This window comes from Oryzias latipes, chromosome 8 (assembly GCF_002234675.1).
Source record: "Oryzias latipes chromosome 8, ASM223467v1".
Taxonomy (NCBI): domain Eukaryota; kingdom Metazoa; phylum Chordata; class Actinopteri; order Beloniformes; family Adrianichthyidae; genus Oryzias; species Oryzias latipes.
The window spans coordinates 20,566,477-20,593,124 of record NC_019866.2 but is presented as its reverse complement, the minus strand read 5'-3'; the positions used below and the strand labels follow the sequence as shown (position 1 = coordinate 20,593,124).

Below are 26,648 nucleotides of genomic sequence, written 5' to 3'. Positions count from 1 at the left end.
ATGTCAAGAATGCTCACTGAGTAATCATTACAACCGCCAGGTAATGGGTTTCATGCTGGAATGAGGGCCCCACCTCACCGCTGACAACTCCTTTTCAAAACAAAAAAAGAAAGCATTTATTTTTTTACACCTACGGGGTAACAAAGGGAACGAAAAGTTCTGAAGTTATGCAAGAAAAGTGAAAAAAAAATATTTTTCTATTTCCTCTCACATTTCTAATATTCACTTCAATCCTTTTTTGTTTCCTCTTTGCATATAATGACTCTGGAGCCCTGAAAATAGTTTTTATTGTTCTGTTCCAGTATTGAACCAGCAACTCTATCATGAAGATAAACGTGTAAAGGATCTCAGAGTGGATCCATTTCTCACCGCTAACTTGCAATAGATTCAGAGAAGACTTTTTTTTATTCTACTAACAACAAATTGGTTGGTTTGATTTACAAAAAGTTCTAAACAAAGCAGAGGTGCATTAAGAAGCCCATATTATTGCTCCCCTACTTCCATGCTTTGCTGTAGATTGTGCATTTGCTGCGTTGGCTCTGATTAAAGCTAATCTTTATGGCCTCGTGTGAGCTAAATGCTTGTAATGGTTACCTCTCTGACCAAAAAAGGTTCTTCCTCTTCTACCTAACTCATCAATAAAGGTCATCTTAAAAACAAGTTGGTACAATTTTCTTGTCAATTCATTTATTTTTTTTCATCTTAAAAAAATTAATCTTTAAAAAATGCAACCGTGACTTTGAATTTCTTATTCTATTTAATGCTTTTATTTTGAAGATACAGTATACTATTACATATTCTTTTGATACTTTTTTGGGATTCTATATTTTTAAATTGAAGTATTTCATTGTTTTAAATACTTGACTGATTTCAGTGAGATGTTGTTTTTTTGTTTATTTTGGTTTTGTTGAGAATCTTATTTACATCATGATGGACGGGCCCCTCTTTTGATTCTAGCATCAGCCCTGATCTTGTTCAGAATTTGCTAAACAAACCACCATGTCAGTTCAAACTTCAAACTTCAAGTCTTTGCATTCTTTTCACAGCTACCATAACACCACCGTTTGAAGCAACATTCTTTCCATTGTTTGTTGCATTAAACTAAACCCGGATCACATTTGTGACTCCAGCAGCTTTTGTCGTCGCGGACTTGAGTAGAAGTCAGGTGTGACTACCCAAAGCTTTGTGTCACTTTTCCTGCCCCACCGCTGTGTGATTTCAGTTCCTCTTTGTTTCCTCTCCTTAATCCCGCCCACTCACCGCAGGCATGAAGGTGTTGGCCTTTGGAGTCGCTGGGTGTGGGTCTCCCACACCCACAGCAGGCATGAGCCGGGGCGGCATGCTTGGCCTTCCCGCTGACATGGTTCCTTGAAACCACAAGCAGAGGCTTTCCTCTCCAAACTCTCCGTCTGCGTTCTGAGTGTTTTATCAGAACACGTCTGTGCTGAGGGTGAACTTTGGATTCCTCCCATCAGACCTTGACTCTTGTGTAATTTCACAGGGTGTGTGTCAGATAAGTGCCGATACCCACTGATGACCACGTTCCACCTGGGAAACTGAAAAAAAATCCTAATAATAATAATAATAATAATTTCCAAATGAACTACCCTGCCAGAAAACTATTTCGATTACATTTTCAGAAAAAAAAACGAAAATCAAACTCCTAAAAAGTCAAAGTTTGTGTGGGATTTTCAGAATAAGAGCAGCAGGGCAGCAGCAGGAGGAGGGAGGAACAGGTCCGCCTTGCTTTAAATCCAGACACACCTCCTGCTCTAAAAGTAGACAGGTGGACGCTTCCTCACGACGGGACGACGTTGGAAGACGAGGACGACACACATCTGGACTCAGGTTACACAAACAGATTCCCAGGATGTCCAAGAAAAAGGAGTTAAGTTCTGTCAAGATAAGCAGGTGCGTTGGAGTCTCCTTCTCTGTCTGTGTGTCTTTCTCTGCGGGTTTCTACAGAGTTCTGTCTCTGCTCTCCATGTTTGCACATGACTCTTCTATTTATACAAACAATTCAAAGGATTCAAGTTGGTTTGGTGTTCCTGAAAGACAAAAAGAGCGGAGACATGCGTGAAACTTCCTTCAGCAGGACACATCTGCCCCCTTTTTCCTGTTTCATCTGAAAACTTCTGCCCCCATGTTGATCATTTTAGTCATCCTCACCTGGAACCTGCTCTCTTCAGCATTTGCTGAGCCGCCTGCAGAGTTTGGACTCAGAAAGTCTCTGCCTGATCTCTTGATGCTTCACTTTACTGAGAGCTGAATTCAGCTTTCAGGAATTTAGCTTTATTGGAGCCGATTTGAGGCTTTTTTTAAAAAATACATTAGGAGTGCATATAAAGTTTGAGTGAAAGTTGTTTGATTTTAAATAACACAGAGTTTGATATGTTTCTGGAGCTGAGCTGCATGCCATTGCAGTACGTCATGCCTCCCAGCATGCGTTCGCCTCTGCAGCTCGTCTCCTATTGTTTCGCTGCTGCTCAACAGGTTGTTTGACTCCCCTTCCATGAACTCTGCATGCTCATAGATGCGTGCAGGTGTTTCTTCCACCTGTCAGCGGGCGGGCGGGGGTCACATGGTACAGCACATCAGCCGTCTTTCACCGTGGGGAGTGGAGGATGAAACTGAAGGGAGTGGCAGGGCAGTGACTCCTCAATGCCACTCGTGTTTGTCTCAATCGACTCTGGAGCTTCCGACGACTTCAGCTCGTCTGGATTCTCCGGTTTCTGACACATTCATCAGAAAAACAGAGACGCTGTGGAGGCAAAAACAAACAACTCTGTGTGGAAATAAGAGGAGAGACATATGAGGGCATTAAATGCATCGAACTGTATGATGTTTTTGCTCAATTTATTACAGCAAAAGTGGAAAAAAAGTTTTTAAAAAAATTTCTGCCAAAACGTATTCTTCTATTTTGTAAACTCTGCTTCATGAAGCTATAGTAACAGGTTATTTAGTCATTTCATTGCTTAGTTGCAGTACTTTCCTGCACTTTGAGTAGTAAAAACACTTAACAGGCCTCAGTTGTCTCCAGGATCCACCCACAGTGAGCCATAATGTGTAATGATAAACCGGACCTCCATCTCAGCAGAGGAGTCTGGGTTACATTCCTGCACACCGTCCACATTCTTTACTGCTTACAGGAGGGGACAGATATAAGGGGAGGGGGCTTCCTTTGTCCTCTGAGACTGAGCTCAGGTGTGTCTGGTGAAAATAGATTCATGTCTTGGGTGCAGGAGGGACCGTCCGGAGCGCCAGCAAACGCGTGGGGCACAAAGAGATGTGTTTCAAAGCTTTTCTTTGATGCAAACCTTTATTTGACATTTGCATACCTCGAAGTTTATTTAACAGCAGCCAAGCTGCTCTCATTTAAAAAATAGTTTGGCACACAACTTAGTTGTTCCAAATCATTAACCTACCACAGCCGTGCTTAACAATTATTTTGAGAAGTTGTTGATTTAAATAAAAAAGTCATATCTGAGCTTTGGGATCTCTACTCTTCTAAAAAAAAATTCACAATGCTGTTTTTTTTTTATTGCTTATCTGTTATTTATATTTAATATAATGTATCTTTTTAAAATACTAGTTTCCTGTCTGGGTGCAGGAGGGACAGTCCAGAGCGTCACCACACATCTGAGTTTAAAAGCTTTTCATTGGTGCAAATCTTTATTTCACATTTTTATACATTGATATATATTTATCTCTTATCATTTGATTTAAAAATAATTTCCCCAACAAGTCACCTGCTGCAAGTCATGAACCTACCACAGCCGTGCCTGAGAATTATTTTGTGTTTTGGGATTTTTTAACCTTTTTTAACCGTCTTGTGGGGTCCAGATGACCCCACTCCCAACGTTAAAGTGCCTTGGATAGCACAAGGGTTACAGAAACTGAAATCTGAGGCTTCTCTAAAAAAAGTGGCTGTTTTATTCATTTAGCTTTTCTTTATGCATAATATTACGTATTAATTATACGTTTTTTTTATCTAAGTCCAAAAAAATAAATTTTTCTGCTTTGAAACTTAAACAATTTATAGGACAAGCTCTGTTTTTTTATGTAATGCTATACTAATACAATTGAATTCAAACCTTCAGTTCTTCTTCTTGCTGAAATCTTCTTTAAGAACATCCTGACTCCCATCAGTTCATCATTAGCGGCTCTTCATCTGTGTTTCCCTTCAGGAGTCAGGCCAGCGATCTGGCCATTGTGATCGCTCGCATGCAGAAGAATGCAGACCAGGTGGAGAAGAACGTCCTGCGAGTAGAACACCTTCTGTCTGTGGTGAGAACCTCAAATCCTCCACATCAGCATTGAGAGTAGAATCAATCCTGAACGCGTTGGTCTGTTTGGAAACCATGAGCTCAAAAATGTCTCAAAGAGGTCACAGAAGCTGAAATTCAGGGTCAAACTGTTGTGCAGGACAAGGAGCGAGAGCAGAAGAACCAGGAGCACCTCCATCAAAAGGAGAACGCAGACAACCTGGCGCAGGCCGAAGAGCTGCTGAAGAACCTCTTCCTTGATGTGGACAAAGCCAAGAAGCTGAAGCACCCTCAGTCTAATGAGATAGAAAGAGAGTGAGTGTACTCTGCAGTCAGAAGTAAACACGAAGCAGCATGGAAACAAGCTGATCTGTCTCTGTTCCAGCGTGAAGAATCTCCACGAGCGCTGGGTGAGGGGCTTCGCTGCCTACAGGGATCTGTACGACCCAGTTCCCAACCTGCAGCTGCCGCCGAAGACCGACTGGAGGGCTTTGCTTGATGAGAAACAGGTGAGCTGCGACTCTGAGCCGATGCTTTCAGCTCCTTGAGGGTGAGAGCTGATGTTTGCTGTTGACTTGCAGGGCCAGTTACGGTCAGACTACGGCCCCAAAGTGTCTGATGTGGAGAAGCAGATAGCAGAACACAACATTCTTCACCAGGAGGTGGAGGCCTACGGTGACCAGCTACAGCCCAGCAGCACCCCCTCCAAGGTGAAGAACCAACATTCCTATGTGAGCGAGCAGAGGGGGGCCCTGCAGCTTTTTACCTGTTCCTTCTCTCTTCACAGGAGCAGTACTCCGCCCTCAAAGAGAAACACTTTGAACTACTTGTGAGCATCTGGAGTTTTTTTCTTTTTTAAAGAATTCTCATTTTGATGCTCATAGAGTCTGAAAATGATGCCAATTTTCTGCAGGAAAGCTCGAAGCTCCGGCAGAAACACCTGGCCTCTCTGTACGAATACTTGCAGAAATGCACCAAGGAGCTGGTCTACCTGTCCGGCCAGCAGGAGAAGATCATGCACAGGGATTGGAGCGACCGGATGGTGGACCCCGCAGGCGTTCGCACAGAATACGAGGTGGGAGGTCAAAGACAGATTAAAGAAAGGTGAAAAAAGAGGCAAATTCAGCCAAAATAAGGGAAACATTCAAACTGTTTCTATTCACAGAAATTCAAATCTCACAGTCTGCTCGCGCATGAGGAAGAAGTCCAGCAGCTGCTGAAGGATGGAGACGACCTGATGGAAGCAGGACACCCCGGAGCCGTGGCTGTACAGGTGAATTCAGGCGCAGCGGCCCTGCAAAATATAGAAGAAAAAAATATTTGTGAAGTTTAAATCAACTTCATGTTGAGAAAAGTCATAATTTTTTTTCATACTAAAAAAAAGTGAAAAAGGTGACTTTTTTCATAGCTGGAAATAAATTCAATTTGTTTTGGTTAAACAAAACCAAACTAGGATTGTTTTCTTTGTGAAACATCTTATTTTGAAAGGTTACACTTCCCCTTCTTTACCAAAGGAAGTTTTTTACGTGCTGTGAGGTTTTATTGTGAAGAGATCATCTGTCTTCCTCCTTTAAACTGAAGCAGATCTCCAGGTATAAGATGCACCAATGACCTGAAGGTCTTGGTTCTGTGCAGGTACATAAGGATATGGTGCAGTTTGAGTGGCAGGCCTTCCTCAACCTCTGCTTGGCCCAAGAAACCCACCTGGACAACATCGACATCTACAAAAAGGTAGAGGCCTTCTTGTAGACGTGATTCACTGTGAAGAAGTCAACGCTCACTGAGCCTTGCTGGTTGTTTCATGCAGTTCCAGCTGGATGCAGAGACGCTGTCCCATTCTCTGGAGAGACTCAGCTCCACTCTGGACCCTCAGTCTCTGAGCAACAAGAGCAACCCTGAGATCCTGCTGGCCCTGGAGGTACGCTTCAGGGGGGAGGATGTGAGCATTCAGGGAGACGCTGGTTTGGCGGGTTTCAGTTTTGCCGCATGTTTTCAGCAGCAAGTTTGGCTTGTTTCAGAGAAAACTAGTTTATTTGTCAGAGCTTTGGTCCACAGTCATGCCTGTGCAGTGAATCTGCCTCCAGATGTCATCAAAGACTGGAATCAGGAGGATCTCAGCAGTAACAGGAGCTGATGCTGCTTTTGACCCGACAGGGAGACGAACCGTCTTTGAGGAGGAATGAGCAGCGCCTGGCTTCTCTGAAGGAGCGCAGCAGCAGCATCCCTCCTCTGAAGTTACGCAGAGTCCAGCCCAGGAAGCCCACCCCTGTGATCTCCTTGTGTGACTGGACCAATGAAGAGGTAAGAGAGCGCCTCCCGCTCACCTGTCCCAACTCTGGAAAAGCTTCCTTCATGGTTGTGTCCGTTTCAGGATGTTGTGACACGTGACGATCAGCTGATCCTCAAGTCCAACTTTGATGGAAACAACTGGGAGCTTCAGAACAGAAGTGGAAAGATCAAAACCCTCCCTGGGGTGTGTTTTTTGATCCCACCCCCTGATGCTGAGGCTTTGGAGACTGTCGACAGGTCTGGCTGCTTGAAAATAGATAATAAGTTTTAACTTCGACCCTATACAGCTGCCTTTAACCCCTGTGTGTTCAGGCTGGACAGGAAGTTGGCAGACCTGAAGAGCCAAAGAGCTGCCCTGATGGCCTCTTTGAGGACTCCCGTGGTTGAGGTGGACCATCCTCAAAAAGCAGGTTAGAACAAAACGTTCTCAGACTTCAGTCTGAAGGAAGCTCGTTCTGAAACTGAAATCTGCTCCCAGCTGTTCTGCAAAGTTCTCCAGAAGAAATCCAAGCTGCAGAGCTCCTCAAGGATCTGGAGCGGATCAACAGAGCCCTGGAGGAGAGCCAGGAGGACATTCTGAAGAGACTGAGGACCCCTCTGGATAACCGCAACCCCACTCAAGATCTAGCAAGGAGACATCAGGAGCATGAGGTGACCGTGGGCTGCTGCCTTTTATAGAGGAGGTGACAAGCCAGAGGAACTTATTTTCTTTTTCAAACAGAAATCTGCTGCAACAGTCCGAGCGCTGGAGTCTGAGAAGTCCACCATCCAAAGAAAGCTGGATCCCGCCCTGGCCAAGAAACCTCTGGGGCCCAAAGCCTCCATCCTTCCGGCCAAACTAAACTCTGCCAACAACAAGATCGACAACATCGAAACTCTCATCGATCTCTACAATAAAAAGTACGATGTCCACGGCGGCATCTGGGTTTCAGCTTCTTCTTTGTGATGCTTACCTCTGTTTTCTCTGCTCGCAACAGAGCGACAGCCTCCATGTTCCTGGAAAGGCAAATCCAACATGTGGAGGACCTGGTTTCTGGGTTTGAGAAGAAGCTTGTTGAAGATGGAACCATTCTTAATAAACCTTCTGCTCTGGAAAACCGTAAACAGGAAATTCAGGTGGTGCAACAAAATGGCACAAACATTTCCTTTTTTTGATCACTACGGTCTCTTATTTCTTTCTTACTTTGTCAAAAAGGACGTACAAAAGGAGGTTTTCTCAGCAAAGGACGAGCTGGTGAAGCTGGGCAAAGATCTGGACCTGACAAAGAAACCATGCAGCTCCGTGCAGCAGACTTTAGGGGAGTACTGCCCCGACATCCAGCGCCAGGAGAACCAGGTCAATCAGCTGAAGAACCGCTACGCAAACATCAAAAATCAGCTGCAGGACAGGTGAGTAAACCAAGGAAACAGGCATCATTCAAGCTAGGTTCTGCTTGATTTTCTGACACTTTATGCTTTGTTCCAGGTTAGCTCTCCTACAGCGAGCAATCAACAGAAGTCGAGACTTCCAGAATGCTGTTTCTTCACTGGATTACGCACTGTTAAATTTGCCGAACAACTCTGCGAATAGTACCGATGGTGTTGCTCAGATCATCACCAAGGAGAAGTCCCAGAAGGTTAAAAGAAGCCATAAGCCCGTGTTTTTTTTTACTGAGTTTTGTTCTGAGTTCTGGTTGCTTTGGTTTTTCTAGAAAGTGGTGGAGGACATCGAGAAGAAGACGAAAGATTTAGCCCAAATAAAGGCCCTTTCCAAAGATCTGCAGAGACGCCTGAACGTAAGTCTGAAAGCTCACTCTTTTGTTCCCAAACAAAGCTCAGCACTTTTATTCTGAAAATGTTCTTTCAGGAATATGACATGAAGTCAGTGACTTACCGCAGGAGTCTGAACAATGAAGATGACTCTGAGGAGGACCAAGAGGAAGAACAGGTCATAACAAAGTCTCGAACTTTGGCTCAGAGAGTTCAGAGAACGGTACGGCTTTAGGCTGCTCTCCCCAAACCACACAAGCTAATGTGGATTTTTTAACATAAATATGATTATTTGTTTGTTCTGCTAAAGGAGCAAGAGCTGCTGAACCTTTTCTCTGAAGTTTCCGCTGAAAACAAGGAGCGCCTCTGTCAGCTGGAGACAGCGAAGAACATCATGGCGAGGGTACAAAGTTGTTTTCTTTTTGTTTCCATGGTTGCATTTGCGGCTCTCTAATCCTCCTTTTTCTTTTTTTTTGCAGAAGGAAGAGAACATCAGTCAGGTTGCTGTCAGTCAACAGCTGCAGCTTCAGAACCAGATGGTGGACCATCAAGAATCTGAAAGTCTGAAAAAGGAGTTAAGCGAGGAGATGAACAGGCGCTTGTGTGCACAGAGAGACCTAGAGACATACCAAAAGAGGTTTGTGTCTCTGAAGAGCAGGAGAGGGGTGGAGAGGTTGGAGGAGAAGGAGGTGGTCCAGTACTACCGCGACCCCAAACTAGAGTCGGAACTCAGGTCTCTTAAAACCAGAATCCAAGATGAAGATCTGAAGAGATCCAAAATCCAGACTGAGATCAAGGAGATTAACGAGAAGATGATCCAGACAGAGGTCCAGCTGACAAAGGTCGAACCCAAACTGGTGACCAAAGTGCTCACCGAGTATGAGAGAGACCCCAAGCTGGACAAAGAGGCTGCAAAGATCAGAGACGAGATGCAGAAAATAAAGCAGGAGCTCCAAACCAGGGAGTCAGAGACGGTCCATGTGAAAACCGAGCTCACGGTTCTGGCCCAGAAAAAACCCAATATCCGAGAGAAGATTGTACAGAAGGAGGTGGTAAGACTAGAGAAAGACCCAGATATGATGAAAGCTGTGTTGGTGCTCAAGAACCTCATCGAGGAAGAAGAGTTAATGTTCAAGTCTCTGAATGACAACATCTTTAGCATCAGGGGCCAGGTGAACACGCTGGAGAGGGTCATCCCCACCATCCAACCCAAGATCGTCACCAAGGTGGTCAAAGAAGTGCAGCAAGATCCAGAAATGCTGGAGGAGTCCAGGAAGCTAAAGATGCTCTTGGAGGAGGAGAAGGATGAGATCGTAATCCTCAAGAAGGATCTGACCACTTTGCAGCTGCAGCACACAGAGCTGGAGAAGCTCAAGCCAAAGGTGGAGCTAAAGGAGCTCATCCACCAGATTTACAGAGTCGATCCTGAAACTGAGGTGGAGCTCCGTCGCTTGAAGAAAGAGCTGCAGGATTTGGGCAGAGGCCGCGCCGACAAAGAGACAAAGATGGAAGAGGTGTTAGCAACTCTGGCCATCTTACGTAAGCAGAAACCCAAAGTGGAGTACAAGGAGGTCACCCAAGAGGTGATCAAGGAAGAGAAGAGCCCAGAAGTGGTTAGGGAGCTCCAACGTCTGAACAACCAAGCCACCCGTTTGAGAGTCAACTGTGACACCACCTTGGAGCTGCTAGCCCATCTACGCAAGGAAAGAGATGAGCTGAAGGCAGAAAAATCCAAAGTGGAGACGAAGCTTGTCACGAAAGAGCTCATCAAATATGAAGACGATCCTCTTCTGCTGAAAGAGGCTGATCGATTTCGCAGGGATGTAAGAGAGGAGATCCACCAGCGGCGCATCCTGGAGGAATGTCTGTTTGATCTCCAGAACAAGTACATATCACTGGAAAGAGAGAAGCCTGAAGAGAAGACCACCTGCATTCCCGTGGTTCGCTATCAAAACGACCCCATGCAGATCCAGCAGCACGAAAAGTTAAACAGGAACCTGGACGAGGAAGTGAAAGGGCGCAGGAAACTGGAACTGGAGGTCAGGAAGCTGCGAGGCCTGGTTCAGGACAAAGAGACTAACCTGGCTGAGTCAGACGATCGTCAAAGGAAGATCCAGGCGGAAGCAGAGCTAAGGAAAATAAAAGCTCGCATTCTTGAACTGGAGAACACTCCCCCACCTGTGGAGGAGAAAATCATCATCGAGGAGGTCCTGAAAGTGGAGAGAGACCCCAAGCTGGAAAAGCTCACGGACGACGTACGCGCCAACTTGGAGACTGAGAGCACCAAGGTCTCTGACCTGGAGAGAGAACTCAGGAACCTGCAGCTGAGGCTGGAACTGCTGCAAAAAGAAAAATCAATAGAAAAAGTCGTTTACAGAGAAGTTGTACGTGTGGAGAAAGACCCGACAGTGGAAGCTGAGAGGGATCGCCTCAGAGATTTAGTGTCCAAGGAAAGAAACCACAGGCGAGACCTGGAAGACAACGTTCAGAGGATAACCATCCAAATAAACCAGCTGAGCACATCAAAGTCCATGAAGTCCCAGGAGGAGGCAGCTATCGCTTCTCAGAAGGAGGCGCTGCAAAAGGAGAAGGAGGATCTCCTCAAACAGCTGAAAGCGCTGGAGTCTCAGAGAAGCAGCATTAACATCACCTTCCAGCAGCAGTCCAAGCTGTTGAGTGAGAAGAACCAGCTTGCTCACCAGAGAAGCCTCAAAACCTCCTCTGAAGTCGAACGCCTGGAGAAACAGATCCTGAATGAGAAGGACAAAATTCACCAGAAAGAGACCCTTATCGCTGAGCTGCTGAAAAGCATCAAGAAAGAAGAACATTCAGAAATTCACACCAGGGAGACCAACCTCTCAACCAAGATCACCATCCTGGACCCAGAAACCGGCAAAGACATGTCTCCCTACAACGCGTACCTGCTGGGTCTAATTGATCGAGACCAATACCTTAAGCTGACAGAGCTGGAGTGCGACTGGGAGGAGATCACCTCCTCTGGTCCAGATGGGGACATCTCAATTCTGCAGGATCGAAAAAGTGGTAAGCAGTACTCCATCAATGATGCCCTGAAAGATGGCCGCTTAACTGAGACTGACTTTAAACGCTTCAAGGACAGAAAGATGCCCATTTCTGAGTTTGCACTCATCGTGGCTGGGGAGCCACAAAAGCCTTACATCCCTCCCCCACAGGAGAGACTCAACAAATCTATCCCTGCTACTCAAACCTCTCCATTGAACTCCATGATACCTTCCCTGAGGTCTTCCCAAACCAACCTGAACTCTCATCTCAATGGCAGCTTGAACGACCTCAGTGCAGCAGCCGTGGAGGAGCACTTCCCAATCTCTGGAATATTTGACATGACCACGGAAAGCCGCATGTCTGTGAGAAGCGCCATGACACGCAAGCTCATAGACGCAGAGACCGGCCTGAAGCTGCTGGAGGCGCAGGCAGCCTCCGGCGGCATTGTCGACCTCACAAAAAAGGACAAACTGTCCGTGCACAAGGCGGTCCAAAACCACCTCATTGACTCTAGCCACATGCACAAGCTCCTGAACGCCCAGAAGGCCTTCACTGGGGTTGAGGATCCAGTTTCTAAAGTACGTCTCTCAACATCACAGGCAGCGCAGAAAGGGTATATCCCCCCTGAAAATGCCAAGAGGTACCTGGAGGCGCAGTACCTGACCGGTGGACTAGTCAATCCCTCTAAGCCGGGCCGCCTGACCATCCAAGAGGCCCTCGCTACCAGAATGATTGACAGCAAAGCAGCAGAGGAGCTGCAAGATGAAGCCTTCCACACAAAGGAGCTGGTGGACCCCATCACCAAACAGAATATCTCTTACAAGCAGGCTATGGACCGGTGCAAGAAGGACCCCAGCACCGGGCTACTGCTGCTTCCTGTAGTCTCCACTGACGCTGAAAATACTCCATCGTACTCCAACTATCGCTTCCACTCCCCGCACAGCAAAGTCTAGAAGAAGATACAGCAAGGTGTCTCCTCCAGCCAACGGTGCTACTACACCAGTGAGTGAAAAGAAAGGCAAAGAAGGATATATTTTGGTACTCTTGGGTTGTTTTTCTCTGTTTTGCTTTGGGTCTTCTGTAAAAATGAGGGTTGTTTTTGTAAACACTTATTTCTGCAATTAAAAAGTACTTATCAAAATCAACAAAATTTACTTTGTGTCTTCTTATTCAGCACATTCACAGCTTGTGAGCTTAATCAGAAGTAGGAAGACACTTTGTCCATCACTCTTGTCTTTTAGCAAGTTGACACTTAACATTTGCATTCCAGCACACAAAACAAACGTTTTTGCTGCACACAGAGCACACTTGGTCTGTCACGGATGCTGGTATAATGGTAGCTTTGGGTTGTCATTATCAGTTTGACTGAATTTTCCTGGAAAAAGTTGCTCCGTGTGACCATGAGTCACGGTCTTTAGGAGAAATACTCTCAAACTGAACCCTGAGCTCGGAAACTAAAGATTAAATATGACTCATGAGCGTTTTGGGTTTTTAAGGCCAATGAGGGCAAAATAGCAATGAGGTTTAGGACAAGTATTAGAAAGTCACAGTTGTTTCTTTAAAGATCAAAAAAGTAAAAAAGGAGGTTGAAAAATCTATTTGATTTTGACAGAGTTACTGTTGGGTCATATTTGACCAAACAGCCCTTGTGCTCTCTTGTGGGTTCCAGATGACCTCACTCCCAATGTTAACATGCCTTGGATAGCAAGTATTATAGTGAACAGTAGACGTTTAGAGAAAAATCTATTCTGTGATACATCACGATTCATTTGGTGATGTTTTTAGTGATTGAAAATGCTGTGAAGATGATATGTATGTAATTAGTGATGAGCGTCACTTAGCGTCTCCCTCTTGTTTTCCACTTACACCTCTGACCGCTAGGTGGCAGCACTGGACCCTGAGCCTCTTGGAGCAGCTTTAACCCTTGTGCTATCCAATGACCCCACCCTTACACTGACATGTTATCTCTACCATGACAAAGGTGGATAAAGGTGAAGAGGATTTCATGTGATCCATGGACACCAGTGAAGATCACAAATCATTGAAGAAAAAAGGTTCAGCGCACTTTCTAGTGGGTCTAGATGACCCAACTCCCAATGTTAAAGTGCCTAGGATAGCACAAGGGTTACACCGCACCAAAACAACAAAATCTCTCGACAATCCGCTTATTTTATTTACTAAGTGTTTTTTGCTGTTACAAGACATATACTACTTAGTTTTTTCTTGGGTTGGGTACCAAACTGAAACTCTGTGCCACATTGCTGCTAGTAGCAAATAAAAAAATGTGGATTGTGGATCTTTGTAGTGGGCTCCAGATGAGAACAAGTGACACTTATGATGCATCGTATATCATATCATATCATATCATATCATATCATGAGAGGCATGTCAGGATACGTATCGTATCGCTAGACTCTTGCCAATACAAACATCATAGTAAAAAGAAAAAAACCCCTCCATGCTGGGATGTCTGCCTGGCAGATTACCCCTTGACTAAAAGGACTTTGCCGGATTATAAGACTTGAGCCTGTCTGCGTTGTGTGGCTGGCCTACAATAGTCAAAAGGCAGCATCTCAAGTAGACACACTTAAAATTGGTGAATGTGGTCTGTGTCAAATTCTGCCACCAAAGTCAATTGGGAGGAACACACTGTTGTAGTTGCTCAAATGACCACTAGGACACAGCGCTCAAAGAATATAACATTCAGCACCAGTATGAGACTCCTCATAAGAAAAAGGTTTACCATTTGCAGGGGCAGTTAAGAAAAGAGAAGATTTAGCAACTATTAGCTGGACTGACAAAACAACCGTCTGCATTTCCTGCAGCCGTGACGTCAGTGATGGAGCAGTGAAAGCTGCCTTGTTGCTAAAAGGTCAGTGCAAACATCTAAACCATTTTCAGATGGTGAACTTATGGAAAATTGCTGAAGGTTGCAGATGAAGACATATGCCCCAAAAAGCAGTCGACCTATGCCAACATAAGTCTGTCAAGGAGTATGATTGCAGATACAACATCTCTGAGGAGACTTGGGCGACAAATGAGTCCAGTCATTTATTGCATTTTCAGACACTATTGATGAAAGCATCGACATCACAGATATATATAGCTGTGCATATTTATTAGAGGTGTTGACCATCACAGCGGACTTTCTTGAGTTGATGGACACAACATCAGACATGACATAGTCAGCTCTCTAGTTGCTGTGCTGGACAATGTTGGAGTGAACTGGTCACATGAAGTAATTTTGGTCACTGATGGCGCCCCATCAAAGGTCAGGAAGAAGGCAGGTGTTGCCACAAAATTCAGGCAGCAACCAGGAAAAGATTCTTGGACATTTCATTGTGGTTTGCACACTTGAATGACAGTAAATGTGTTGCTGCACAGGATCTGAATCCTAATAGTTATGGAGTGATATTTCTGCCACCATGTTGCACACAAAACTTTCTAAGTTGAACACAAAACTTTCTAAGTTTTTGCTCAAAATTTTATTTTTTTGCTTTCAAAAACGTTTTTTAAAATAGTGATGGCCGGGTGAAGTTTCAGGAGGGAAAGGGTGGTTAACCAAAAAGTCTTGTTATGTTCACTAATATTTCAAGTTTCATTTAGTTCCATTTTTCATTGACTTCCATTTTTCATTGATTTGCACATTTTTGGGAGGGTGTTTCATTTTTTTCCGTAGCCCCCTCTTGAATTTACTATCAGGATTGCTTCAGTGTTAGATGTAAAATATTCAGTCTGTATAAAATTGAACAAACCCATTTTTTGGCAGCCGGCTCACTCCATGTCTGCATTTACAATTGGATGAGAACAATTCTCATTAACCCTTGTGCTATCCTAGGCACTTTAACGTTGGGAGTTGGGTCATCTAGACCCACTAGACAGTGCGCTGAACCTTTTTTCTTTAATGATTTGTGATCTTCACTGGTGTCCATGGATTACATGAAATCTTTCCACCTTTATCCACCTTTGTCATGGTAGGGAGAACATGTCAATGTAAGGGTGGGGTCATTTAAGATTGCACAAGGGTTAAAAGGCAGAAAAAAACAATCTTTTTTCTTTTGAAATGCTTTAGTAGTTCACTCTCTGTGTTAATACAAAAAGATTGAGATACTTGCTGTCACATTTGAACGTTTATCAGAAGAATTATTCAGGCCAGAAGACCAAATCTGTAAATATCTTTCAAACTTTACCAAACTGATATTTCTTTTATTTTCATAGCGACAATAATAATAATAAAAATGTTCCCTAATTTTATTTTTGTTTTTTATTTCTCGCTCTCGGATTATTGCGGGACAGTGAGGCTTCAAAGTGGGTCACAAAGACTTTACTTCTTCTTCTGCACATTTAGTGATGAAACTGTTCTAACTGTGACTCATTTCTTTAGCAAATCTCAGAGTGAAGCAACCATCCACACAGGTGACAAATCTCAGACCTGACCGTTTGCTTTGGAAGGGTTTTTACTTTGGGTTCTGTTTACCTGCAGACAGAATGTTTCCACCTGTAAGAACAGCTGTGACTGAGGCTCATTGGGGCTTTGGGGGGGCAATTCCAGTCCTCCAGGGCCAGTGTCCCTGCAGGTTTTTGGTGTTTCCTTGCTTTAACACAACCATGACAAACACAACTGTGTCATCAACAGAGGTGTGCAGACCTAGTTGATGTGGGGGATGATGATTATTTATTAGAACCAGGTGTGTTGAAACAGGGACATTTCTAAAACCTGCGGGACAGCGGCCCTTGAGGACCAAAACTGCCCCCCCTGTTTTAGAGTAAGGCTTTGGTAACTCTTTAGACAGAGTAAACTTCAACCTTGATAATGTCTCACTTCATTGTTCTTTCTTTGAGTGAATTGCTCTTAGTCTGGCCCATCCCTTAGCATCAATAGGCCCAGGCAGGGGCTATCAAATGGGGATTTTCTTGGGCACGCAAACCCCTCCACCGCGATAAGGTGGCAATTCAAGGAGGGGGAATTTTTTTTTTGTTTGTTTAATTGCTTTCTAATTTTACATTTAAGATAGATAAAACTTATGCTATTTTTTGAATTCATTTTATTATTATTTTTATTCTAAGTATGAGGGGACTAGAGTTTGTGGGGTTTTTTTGGACAGAGGGAGAAACCAGAGCACCTGGAGAAAACCCTGTAGTTAAAACACTTTTGTGTGCTATTTATTTTATTTTATTTATTTATTTATTGTAAGGGTGAGGGGACTAGAGATTGGGGGGTTTTTTTGGACAAAGGGAGAAACCAGAGCACCTGGAGAAAACCCTGTAGTTAAAACACTTTTGAGTGCTATTTATTTTATTTCATTTTATTTATTTATTCATTCTAAGTCTGAGGGGACTAGAGTTTGGGGGGGTTTTTTTTGGACTGAGGGAGAAACCAGAGCACCTGGAGAAAACCCTGTTTAGATTGGGGGGGGGGGGGGGGGGGGGGCAGCACAATTGCCTGACGTACAAGACTGTAACTGTGCTTTCACTCAAAAAAAATTTTTTTTCTAATCAAACAAATTAAAAACTCAGATAAGAAGTCAAACAAAACCGAAGTAGTTAAAGAAAACCTAGCTAAGTCGTAAAAGGGGTGACGTGGAAATTTACCGTTTAAACAATAAAATAAAAAAATAGACTAGAAGATACACATTTAGAATAGAAAAAGAGAAAAAGCCGCAGTAGTTTTTACCCACACAATAATAATTAAATGTTTAACTCTTTAACACAGGAGCTTTTCCTACAGTTTGGCCGTTCTTGGACGGTCATAACTCCATCTAAGGTGTTAAAGAGTTAAAGCCTGAACATGTGTGGGTGGTGGTGGGGCTTGGTGTGTGTTAGCGCTGTGGGGGGGGCTTGATGTAAGTGAGCGCTGTGGGGGGGCTTGGTGTGTGTGAGTGCTGTGGGGGGGCTTGGTGTGTGTGAGGTAAATGGCGTACACTTATAAAGCACTTTTCTACCTTTTTGAAGGTCCAAAGCGCTTTACAGTTACAGACCCATTCACACACACATTCACACACACATTCACACACACATTCACACACTGGTGGCGGCTCCGCTGTGCCAACCTTCCACCAGAGGCAGGGTGTCTTGCCCAAGGACACTTTGACAATAGGGCATGCAGGGTGGGAATTGAACCTGCAATCTTACGATAAGGGCTTGACCGCCCTACCGCTAAACCACGTCCGCCCCAGGGTTCTTGTGTTGGGGGGGGGGGCTGTGGTCGGGGTCCACTTAGTCTTTTCTTCTGGACCTTCTAAACAGGTTCAGGAACCTCCGACCAACACTTTTCTTTGTGGTCTTCTCTTTCAGCTCATCCACCTGTTGCTGTAGTTGATGCATTTGCAGCTGGAAATCCTCTTGAGTTTTTCTGATGATGGTCTTTTTCTTCTTGACAACTTTCTTTAGGTGAGCGATTTGTTGTGAAAGGGTGGACTTTTCTTCTTCCAGCTGTTGTCTTTCTTGTTCCAGCTGCTGGCCTTCCAGTTCTTTCTGGACCAAAGCAGCTCTTAATTTGGTGGACTCCTTTACCTCCAGGTCAAAGCTGAGTTCAGCTTGATTTGTTTTGATCCTCTCTTGTTCAATCCTTTCTTGCAACAGCTGTATTTCCCTGCTGAGGTCCATTTTATTCTTGAGAGCGGCCTGTGTTATCGTCTGAAGCCGTTGGTCTCTTTGCTCCAGCTTTTTGTTCCAAATGACTTCAGACTGGCTTATGATCGCATCCTTATTGGACAGCAATTCTGAACATTTCTTTTCAGTTTGGTAACATGCTGCCTTATGCTTCTCACAATTTCTTTCTAATTCATCTATTTTTTCCAGCAGGGAGTCTTTTTCCTCCTGACGTCTTTTTATTTCGCCTTCCATCTGATCCATTTGTGAATTTAACTTCCTATTGTAGTTTTCTTCAAGATCCTTTCTCTCCTTTTCAAAACTGTTGATCAGGCCCTTAAATTCTTTCTCGTGCTCCTGTTTTAGGTCCTCAATCTGACATTGAAGCTTGAAGATCTCACCACTTGAGGCCGCATTAGAATTTTTCATTGCGGCCTTTTCCTCCTCATGAGCTTTTCTTAATTCAGCCATTTCTTGCTTGAGGGAGGTGTTTTCTTCTCTTTCTTTAGCCAGCTGATTATATGCTTCTGTTAATGTCAGCTCATGGTAAGTTAGAAGACACTCTTTCTGCATTTCCAATTTGCTGGTGAGGTCCAAATGTTCCTGCTCATGCTGCACTTTGAGGTTGTGAATCTGACGGAGTAGTTGGACATTCTTTTTCTTGGAGACTCTTTTAGATTTGGTCACCTCAGTCTCCTTGTCATTCAGAGCTGTCTTCAGCTGAGCCATTTCTTGTAAGACAGAGGACTTTTCTTCCTGACATTGCTGTCTTTCCTGGCTCATCTGTTCTTCTAGGTGTTCAGCTTTCCCAGCAGCTTCCCGCAGCATGTAATCTTTTTTCCGTTGCTCCATTTTTAGGTCGTCAATCTGACCGAGTAGTTTTACGATCCTTGTCCTGGAGACCTTTTCAAATTTGCTCATGATGGTCTCTTTTTGTGTGATGGTTTCTCTTAACTGTTCCATGGCCTTCTCATTATTGGAGAGTGGTTCCAAAAAGTGCTTTTCACCTGCAGCCTTTTCCTCCTCATGAGCTTTTCTTAGTTCCGCCATTTCTTGCTTGAGGGAGGTGTTTTCTTCTCTTTCTTTAGCCAGCTGATTTTGTGCTTCTGTCAGGTGGCTCAGAGAAGTTTCAGCCTCCGCCAGCTTCTGATCTTTCTGCTGGAGAAGCTCCTTCAGACGCTCTACTTCACCTTTCAGAGCATTGATCTCTCCTGGAAGTGCTTCAGCGTTCTCCACTGAGGTCGACTCAGAGGTTGAAGTCGGCTCATCCAAAGCAGTTGCACTTTGTTTTCCCTTTCCCAAAGGTTTGATTTCCTCAGGCTGAGTGGATTCAGGGACAGACACCGGCTTCACAGGAAAGAATGCAGGTGGGCGAAAGGAGACGATTGGAGCCAAACTTAAGGGTTTTAACCCTAAGGTTTGGTTTTGCAGGCAGGTTTTAGGCATGGGGTTTTCCCAATCCTGCTGTCTTTTTGGTTCAGGAGTTTCTGGCATCTCGGGAAACTCTTCATCCTCATCTTTAGAAAAGGGAGAATAATCATAGTGAGGAGTTTCTGGAGTCTCAAAAAATTCCTCCTCATCATCAGAAGGGTTAGAGTAATCATTGTCTTCGTCAATCTCATCCCAGTCCATGAAAGTAGAATGAAACCCAAATTCAAAAGTGGACTCGTTCTCCACAGCAGAGTCCAAATTGCTGAATTGTAAATTCTTTAGGTTTTTTCGTCTTGATTGTTCCATGGTACGATTTATTCAGGTCTCTAATCACAGTTTGACAACAAATGTTCTTTGTAACCGAAGGCACTTCTTAAACTTGATACTTTGTTCTTTGCGAAATACAAAACCAGCGTGCAACAATTGATCAGAATCTAAAGGTTTTTGCTCCTATTAGTAAACTTTTAACACTAAATCATGACAGATTATGTTACATCAAATGACATCATTTGACATCAAATGTTCAAATGTTTTCATTTGAAGTCATATGACATCATATGACATCACACGTTTCAATCTGATGTATCGATTACGTCATTGGTGGTGTGATGCTTAGTGATGCAATCAGCTCTGAAATGGGGGAAGTTTTTTTTTTTTTTTTTTTGGGGGGGGGGGGGGGGGGGGGTCATTATTGTTTTTTCCTAAAATTTATTTTCAGGATAAAGAAGCACACGCAGACACATAAAAACACACCTTTGTAAAATACACAATCAATCAACCTAAAATGGATCTGAATCTTGATAGTGATGGCCGGGTTAAGTTTCTGGACAGAAAGGGAGGTTAACCCAAAATTCTAGTTATGTTCACAAATATTTCAAGTTTAATTTAGTTCCATTTTTCATTGATTTACACATTTACATTTTAGGCAGGGTGTTTCATTTTTTCCATGGCCCCCTCTTGAGCTTACTATTAGGATTGCTTCAGTGTCAGATGTAAAACATTCAGTCTGTATAAAATTGAACAAACCCATTTTTTTAAAAAGGGAAATGCATTTTATTTCAGATCCATTGGCCTCTGTGAATGAATGAATGTGTAATAATAAGTGATAAACTACCGTGTTGGTTGAGGCATTTTTTTCAAATGAGTAAAAAAACAAAAAACAAAGCTGCTTTATTTTGCTTTTATGTTACAGGTCCGGCCCACTTGAGTTCACACGGGTTGAATGTGGCCCCCCGAACCAAAATGAGTTTGACACCCCTGGTCTAAAGATTGACTTTAAGTATGGATCAATCTCTCTTGTGCCTGAACGGGCATCACCTGTTAATCTATTCTATATTTACCCTGGTGAGAGCATTTCATGTAATTCTGAAAAGTACACAACTTTTCAGTTTTACGTAATCTTACTGTTTTAAGCTACAAGTTGCTTCAGTACCATGTCAAACTTTACCATCTTAAACTGAAAAAGATTATTCTAAATCCAGCAGTGTGGATCTAGTCAAATCGATGGACTGAAATGACACGAGTTCAGAGCAACAGCTGCTCCAACGTCACAAACAGATGATGCGTATGACGACAGACTGCAGCTCTTTGTTTTCCCAGATCATTACTGTAATTATAGAGCGCAGTGCTAATGGCTCAAATAGAAGAAAAAAAAAACAAGCATCTGCATTTTTGTCCCTCCGTTGTCCCACAATTGATGTTTCCTCGAAAATAAACCACTTGAATTTGTCTTTCAAACTTCACTAATTTCAGATTTTTAACCTGTTTTACAATCTTTAAAAAACGTTAAAAAAGGGTGAATAACTTTGTTTTTGCTTTTTATTCATTTGAAGTCTTATTTTTTTTGTTGTGAGGTCAGTTAAGCAACAAAAGCCAGAGCTACCATGGAGCTGTAATGATCTGAAACTATCCAATATGTCAGAAAAAGTGTAGAAACGAATTACCTTAAATGCAAACATCACTTTAACCCTTGTGCTATCTTAGATGACCCCACCCTTACATTGACGTGTTCTCCCTACCATGACAAAGGTGGATAAAGGTGGAAAGATTTCATGTAATCCATGGACACCAGGGAGGTTCACAAATTACTAGCTGCGTTTACATGGGCAAAAGTAATCGGAAAGAATGCCTGATCGGAAAGAAAATGCGTCATGCAAACACGCCGTTCGGAATAGTCTGCCCCGATCAGACTCGTTCGGATCAAAATTTCTTCCCGATCGAGATAGGTGGGTTATACCGATCGTTTATCCGATCGTGGAGCATGTAAACGGTCATTCCGATTGTGTGTCACTACTGCTCTGGTTTACGTCATGCATAGATGGTGTTTCGCTGAGAGACGGACGCCACGTGAAAAGCGCCGCTCCGCTCTCGCCCCGCTGGCTTTTCACCTCTCCCCTCTCTTACACCCCTCACGAGGGAGATGCGGGTGAGGAGCGCTTCGTGCCCCCTGCCGCTCACTCGGGTGCGAGTGGACCGAGTGAGCAGAGCAGCCGGATTAATAACTTTGTGTTTGAGGGGAGGAGGATGCTTTGTTACGTGTACGTTTTGTTATGTGTGGGAGACTTCAGACTGCGAACCGTCCCGCCGCTCTGGGTTAGCGGCTGCAGGACCCGGGAGGAACTGCCAGCACACACGGCGGCTTTGGGGCGGTGTGTGTGAACTTTTCAGAGCAGAAATAAATGTCGCTCAGTCCTTAGAAACTGTTCAAACAATCACGTGGATTTGTGTTTCCAGTTGTGTCCCGACTAAATAAAGGCTGATGTCATTCCCACACATTTACGTGCAACCAAGAGCAGATTGCAGCGTTTCCCGCATGGTCCTGGATTTTGTGTCCATCAAGGCTAATGTTGTTAGCCCGTGTTAGCCTCTCCTAACCCTGGCTTCTTCCAGCTCCGTTCTTCCACAAAAAAGCACTGACCACACGGATTAAATAAAACAATGAGCGAACAGGCGCTTCATAATATTCATGACATTAATAAAAGCACGTTTGGAAGATCGTCTCGTATATTACGGCGCTGCTGCATAAAATAAATGTCTGTGGCAGCGGTTTGTTTACAACGGGATCTATTTCCTCATCCGGGATTTTTTACACTACTGCGCATGCCCAAATTATTCAATCCGACCAAAAGTGTGAGCCATGTAAACGTTTGCTCTGATCGGAAAAAGATTTTCTGTGCCCATGTGCACGGGTGAATTTTAACCCGACCATTGATCATATCAGGATATTTTGCCCATGTAACCCAACTCCCAATGTTAAAGTGCCAAGGATAGCACAAGGGTGCAACAATTAAAATAAAGTAGAGTAAGAACTGAACAAAATGACCAAAAGAAAACTTGTGACAAATACTAATTAAAGAAGTCATCAACATTTAAGTTGATGATTTTAAAGAAATCTTTTTAAGACGTCAATAAAAAAATCAGTTTGTTCCTTTGACCACAACATTTAAGACTTTTTCTAGAGAGTTACTTATGAAAACCACCAAAGGCGGTGTAAAAAGTTACTGCAAAACTTTTTCTGTCAGCAAGGGTATGAGAAGAAAACTTCTGGGCTCATTCCTTAACTTTTTAAGGATAGCAAGCCTAATTTAAAAAAAAGATCCTTGGCTGAGCCTTCTGCAAAACTAACAATATTATTGAACTTTAAAACAGCAGAGAAAATTTCTAAAAGGTGAGATGTGATTAAAAAATTATAAAAACAAAGTTAATTTAAAGCTGTGAGAAGTATATTTTAAATTATTTTGCACATATAGCGGTTTGTGGATTTCTTCATCTGATTTTCCTTCTTAAAATGTGCAAAAATATCAAATTTGAAAGATCCTTTTGGGTGTAATTATATAGTATTAGCTATTATGCTGGAGAATTTCCCTTCCACTGTGTTGTTAGACTTAAAAGTGAAAAAAGACAATTCAACAACAGAAAAAAACAAGCAAAAGGGAGTTTGTGAATAAGAAATCACAGTTGATTGTTTGTATTTTTGTTTATTGTTTAAAGAAACCAGCAGATCTGGGATAAATCGAAGTAAAAAAAATGAAGCTAGACACGTTTGTTTTGTGGGCTTCCCTTGCGTTTGGGTCAGCATGCAGCATATGCTGGCGGTGGAGGTGACCAGGAGGGCCCAGTTCGCCCTTCACAGGAGCCGAGCTGCTCACCTTCCAGTGGATTAGACGGTGACTGTGGTGGATTAAAGCTGTGCTGCAGAGCACAGGGTTCCTGAAGGCTGACCTGAAGGTCCAGAGCCATGAGCACCTCATCAGCACAAACCCCCAACTAAATAAAACAGTATAAAACACTTTATTGACATTTTGTTGCTGCAACAGGAACAAAGTGAGAGAACGTGTCCTTAGAAAGGTGCTGACCGGGATGGAGACGCCTGCAGGCTCACCGATGACAGCCTTTAAATCCCCCTCAACGTTTATCAGAGATAAACCCGCTAATGAAGCTGCAGGAGCCGCTCACTGACGTCAGCACGCAGCGCGGGAAGCTCCGACAGGTGTTAAGCAGGAAACCGCTGACGGCAGAGCCAACCCTCTGACATGACTACACATTACACTTCAAACGGAGGGCTCTAGATTCTTCTTTATTAACACAGAAACAGACGGGAGGAAAACGTCCTGCGGTCCCACTGAGAGCACGTGACCTGCTCGGTTAAACATCGACTTGCTCATCGGTCTTTGTCAGAGGAACAGTCAGAGGATGCTGCGGGAAGCGGATGGCCTCGCTGTTACGGCGCATGTAGGCGTGGCCGCTGATGGGGTACCACATTTCGGTAAAGGTCAGGTTGGCCACGGTGACGGCGCAGCGGCCCAGCACCTTGAAGCCTGACTTGCGGTAGAAGGGGATGAGAAAATCCTCACACATCAGTACGGCGCGGCGCACGTTGGGAAGGCAGCGGAGGTACTGCAGGTAGCGCCACATCAGGATGGGGCCTTTGCCTTGCTGTCGGAAGGTGCGGTGCACGGCGAGGACGTGGATGTGGACGGTGGAGCCGCAGGGCTTATGAAGGGTCAGCGCTTCCTGGTTTCAGAAAACACAGTTTAAATAATAAAAAAGTGTTTTTACATGTTTGAAAGAGTCGTGGAGCATCTGTTACCGTGGCGAGTCGATCTTGATCCCAAAGAGAGCCGATGATGAACGCCACCAGGCGGCCCTCCTCGAACCAGCCCATAGAGAGCTCAGGGCACAGAGTGAGAAAGTGACGCACTTCATCCAGGTGGAGGGGACACTCACCTGACACCGAGATAAACGCTAGTGGAGACAGAAAGAATCGGATGCGTAAAGATGATTAGGCGCAGATTTTACGCACGCCAATGGAGACAGAGAGAATCGGGTGCGTAAAGATGATTTGGCGCAGCTTTTACGCACGCTAAAAGTGACAAATTACTTCTATATAATCATGTTTTTCTGAGAGGATTTTCGCAGGAGTTAAATGAATGACATCCAGTTGTGGAATTGGGATGTCGCAGGCGGTTTCACGCGACACGTCTCCAGCCTCAGGGCGCAACATTTACGCACGGCGCTGCTCACTTACCCTCTCGCTCGATTTCAAAGACGCTGATGGCATCCTGCGTGTTGAGAGGCCGGACTTCACTGGCGGGAAGCGTGTGTCTCCGCTGGATACCCGGTGACACTGAAGGTGAAGACTGCATCGGCTTGATGAAAGGCTGTGCGCCCACCACTGACATCATCCGCTACACGAAAAACTCTTCTGCCAGCAAGCAGTCCGCGCGTCCCGCTCAGCAGGATCGCCTCCGTGGGGCCCTGCGAGAAGAACAAGCTGGTCACAGCTTTTATGGCACAGCTCTCCTGCCTCTGAGTCACCGGCTCATTTCCATTTGAATGTCTGAATAACAGAAAGTCGCAACCGTCCGGAACCCCGCAATTAACCGCGTCGTGCATTGTTTTAGCCCCAACAGGCGACCAAATGACAATAATTAGTAATAATTCCCAATGATTCACCACCTCCTGTATGCTTAAAACAAAATGTTTAACAAAGCTGCCTCTGTGGAATGCGCACACGTTTACGGTCTCCATTTGAATGATAAAAATAAACACAACAGCTTACCAAAAAGAGCGCAGATAAATGTGATGGGAAGACTTCCAGGCGCAGAACAGCTCTGTCTCCCTCTGTGCTTCTCTTCATTATGAACTGATTATTACTATGAGTCACATGATAAAGGATTAGAGAAGTTGTTTCCACAACTCGGCGCATTACATACCTTATGTTCCCTCTGAGAGAGCGCACGCGCGACGCGCAACGTTTCGGAGGAAAGAGTAATTTTTGCTGTAATTCTGTGACTCCTTCTAAAATGGAAACGTTGTTCTGTGTTACATGTTTTCGTTATTTAAGTTGTTGACATTGTGCTTAAATGGAAAAGTATCAGAAATCTGAAAACTCAAAACTAAAATAATTATGATTTATAAATAAAATATCCATTTATGCTGGCTTTGTGATCACTGCTAATATGAATAAATTAACTGCAGACACCAAATCTATCGTTTGTAATGCAGACACACTGATATGAGGCCCTGGAGTTAAAGCTGAACTTTGTTGGGAGACTAACTGACTTTAACTTTTACTCTATGGTGCAAAAAACCCCATTTATGAGCAATTATTTACCGAAACTGATGTTTAAAAGATTTAATTTATGAATACAGAGCCCATTAGCTCTTTGTGTTTTATTACTTTTGCATTTTATTTAAATAAAAAACCACACAAACTAATCCATGAGGAAGAATTTTGTTGTGAATGTATTAACCCTTGTGCTATCCTATGACCCAACCCTTACATTGACGTGTTCTCCCTACCATGACAAAGGTGGATAAAGGTGGAAAGATTTCATGTAATCCATGGACACCAGTGAAGATCACAAATCATTGAAGAAAAAAGGTTCAGCGCACTGTCTAGTGGGGTCCAGATGACCCAACTCCCAATGTTAAAGTACCTAGGATAGCACAAGGGTTACATTTGTTTTGCTGATGGGAAAATTGTAATCAAAATGTATTTATAACATATCAAATTGCCTAACCTAGAATAATGAAATGGAAAAAACTAACAGTAAAATGGTAAAGAGTATAGGGATGCACTTTCCAACAAGGTGCCCCGCCCCTGTCAACCCAGCCCCAATCAGTTGTATATGAATTTGATAAAACATGTATGAGTTTGATGTAAATTTGATATCAAAATTCAACCGGCATCTTGTGAAAACTTTGATGGGAGTTATTAAAACGTTAAGTTCAGAGTTTTCTCCAATCGCTGCTCTGACAACTGTAGTTGGAGTGGATCCTTTTTACGGTTCCTCCGTT

The 26,648-nt window shown here is 43.8% G+C and overlaps 3 protein-coding genes across 4 annotated transcripts; 1 reads left to right on the top strand and 2 right to left on the bottom strand.

The window, feature by feature from the left end:
* The first annotated feature begins 1,727 nt into the window (after positions 1 to 1,727).
* On the top strand, positions 1,728 to 12,474 carry LOC101155032 (envoplakin). Its single transcript, XM_011478542.3, has 22 exons — positions 1,728 to 1,911; positions 4,188 to 4,287; positions 4,426 to 4,580; positions 4,651 to 4,774; positions 4,847 to 4,975; positions 5,053 to 5,094; positions 5,179 to 5,340; positions 5,431 to 5,538; positions 5,901 to 5,996; positions 6,073 to 6,183; positions 6,420 to 6,566; positions 6,637 to 6,791; positions 6,867 to 6,964; positions 7,033 to 7,205; positions 7,276 to 7,454; positions 7,532 to 7,670; positions 7,750 to 7,943; positions 8,020 to 8,170; positions 8,246 to 8,329; positions 8,401 to 8,526; positions 8,614 to 8,706; positions 8,783 to 12,474. The coding sequence occupies exons 1-22, from the start codon at positions 1,871 to 1,873 to the stop codon at positions 12,275 to 12,277; spliced, it is 6,102 nt and encodes a 2,033-aa protein (XP_011476844.1). The 5' UTR covers positions 1,728 to 1,870; the 3' UTR covers positions 12,278 to 12,474.
* Positions 12,475 to 17,503: 5,029 nt separating this feature from the next.
* On the bottom strand, positions 17,504 to 19,547 carry LOC111947804 (interaptin-like). Its single transcript, XM_023957948.1, has one exon. The coding sequence runs from the start codon at positions 19,545 to 19,547 to the stop codon at positions 17,541 to 17,543; it is 2,007 nt and encodes a 668-aa protein (XP_023813716.1). The 3' UTR covers positions 17,504 to 17,540.
* Positions 19,548 to 23,617: 4,070 nt separating this feature from the next.
* aanat1b (arylalkylamine N-acetyltransferase 1b) lies at positions 23,618 to 25,516 on the bottom strand. Of its 2 annotated transcripts, XM_011478418.3 has the most exons (4): positions 25,408 to 25,516; positions 24,874 to 25,103; positions 24,436 to 24,590; positions 23,618 to 24,359 (listed from the first exon to the last, which is right to left on the bottom strand). In XM_011478418.3, the coding sequence occupies exons 2-4, from the start codon at positions 25,028 to 25,030 to the stop codon at positions 23,991 to 23,993; spliced, it is 681 nt and encodes a 226-aa protein (XP_011476720.1). In that variant the 5' UTR covers positions 25,031 to 25,103; positions 25,408 to 25,516; the 3' UTR covers positions 23,618 to 23,990.
* Positions 25,517 to 26,648: the final 1,132 nt, after the last annotated feature.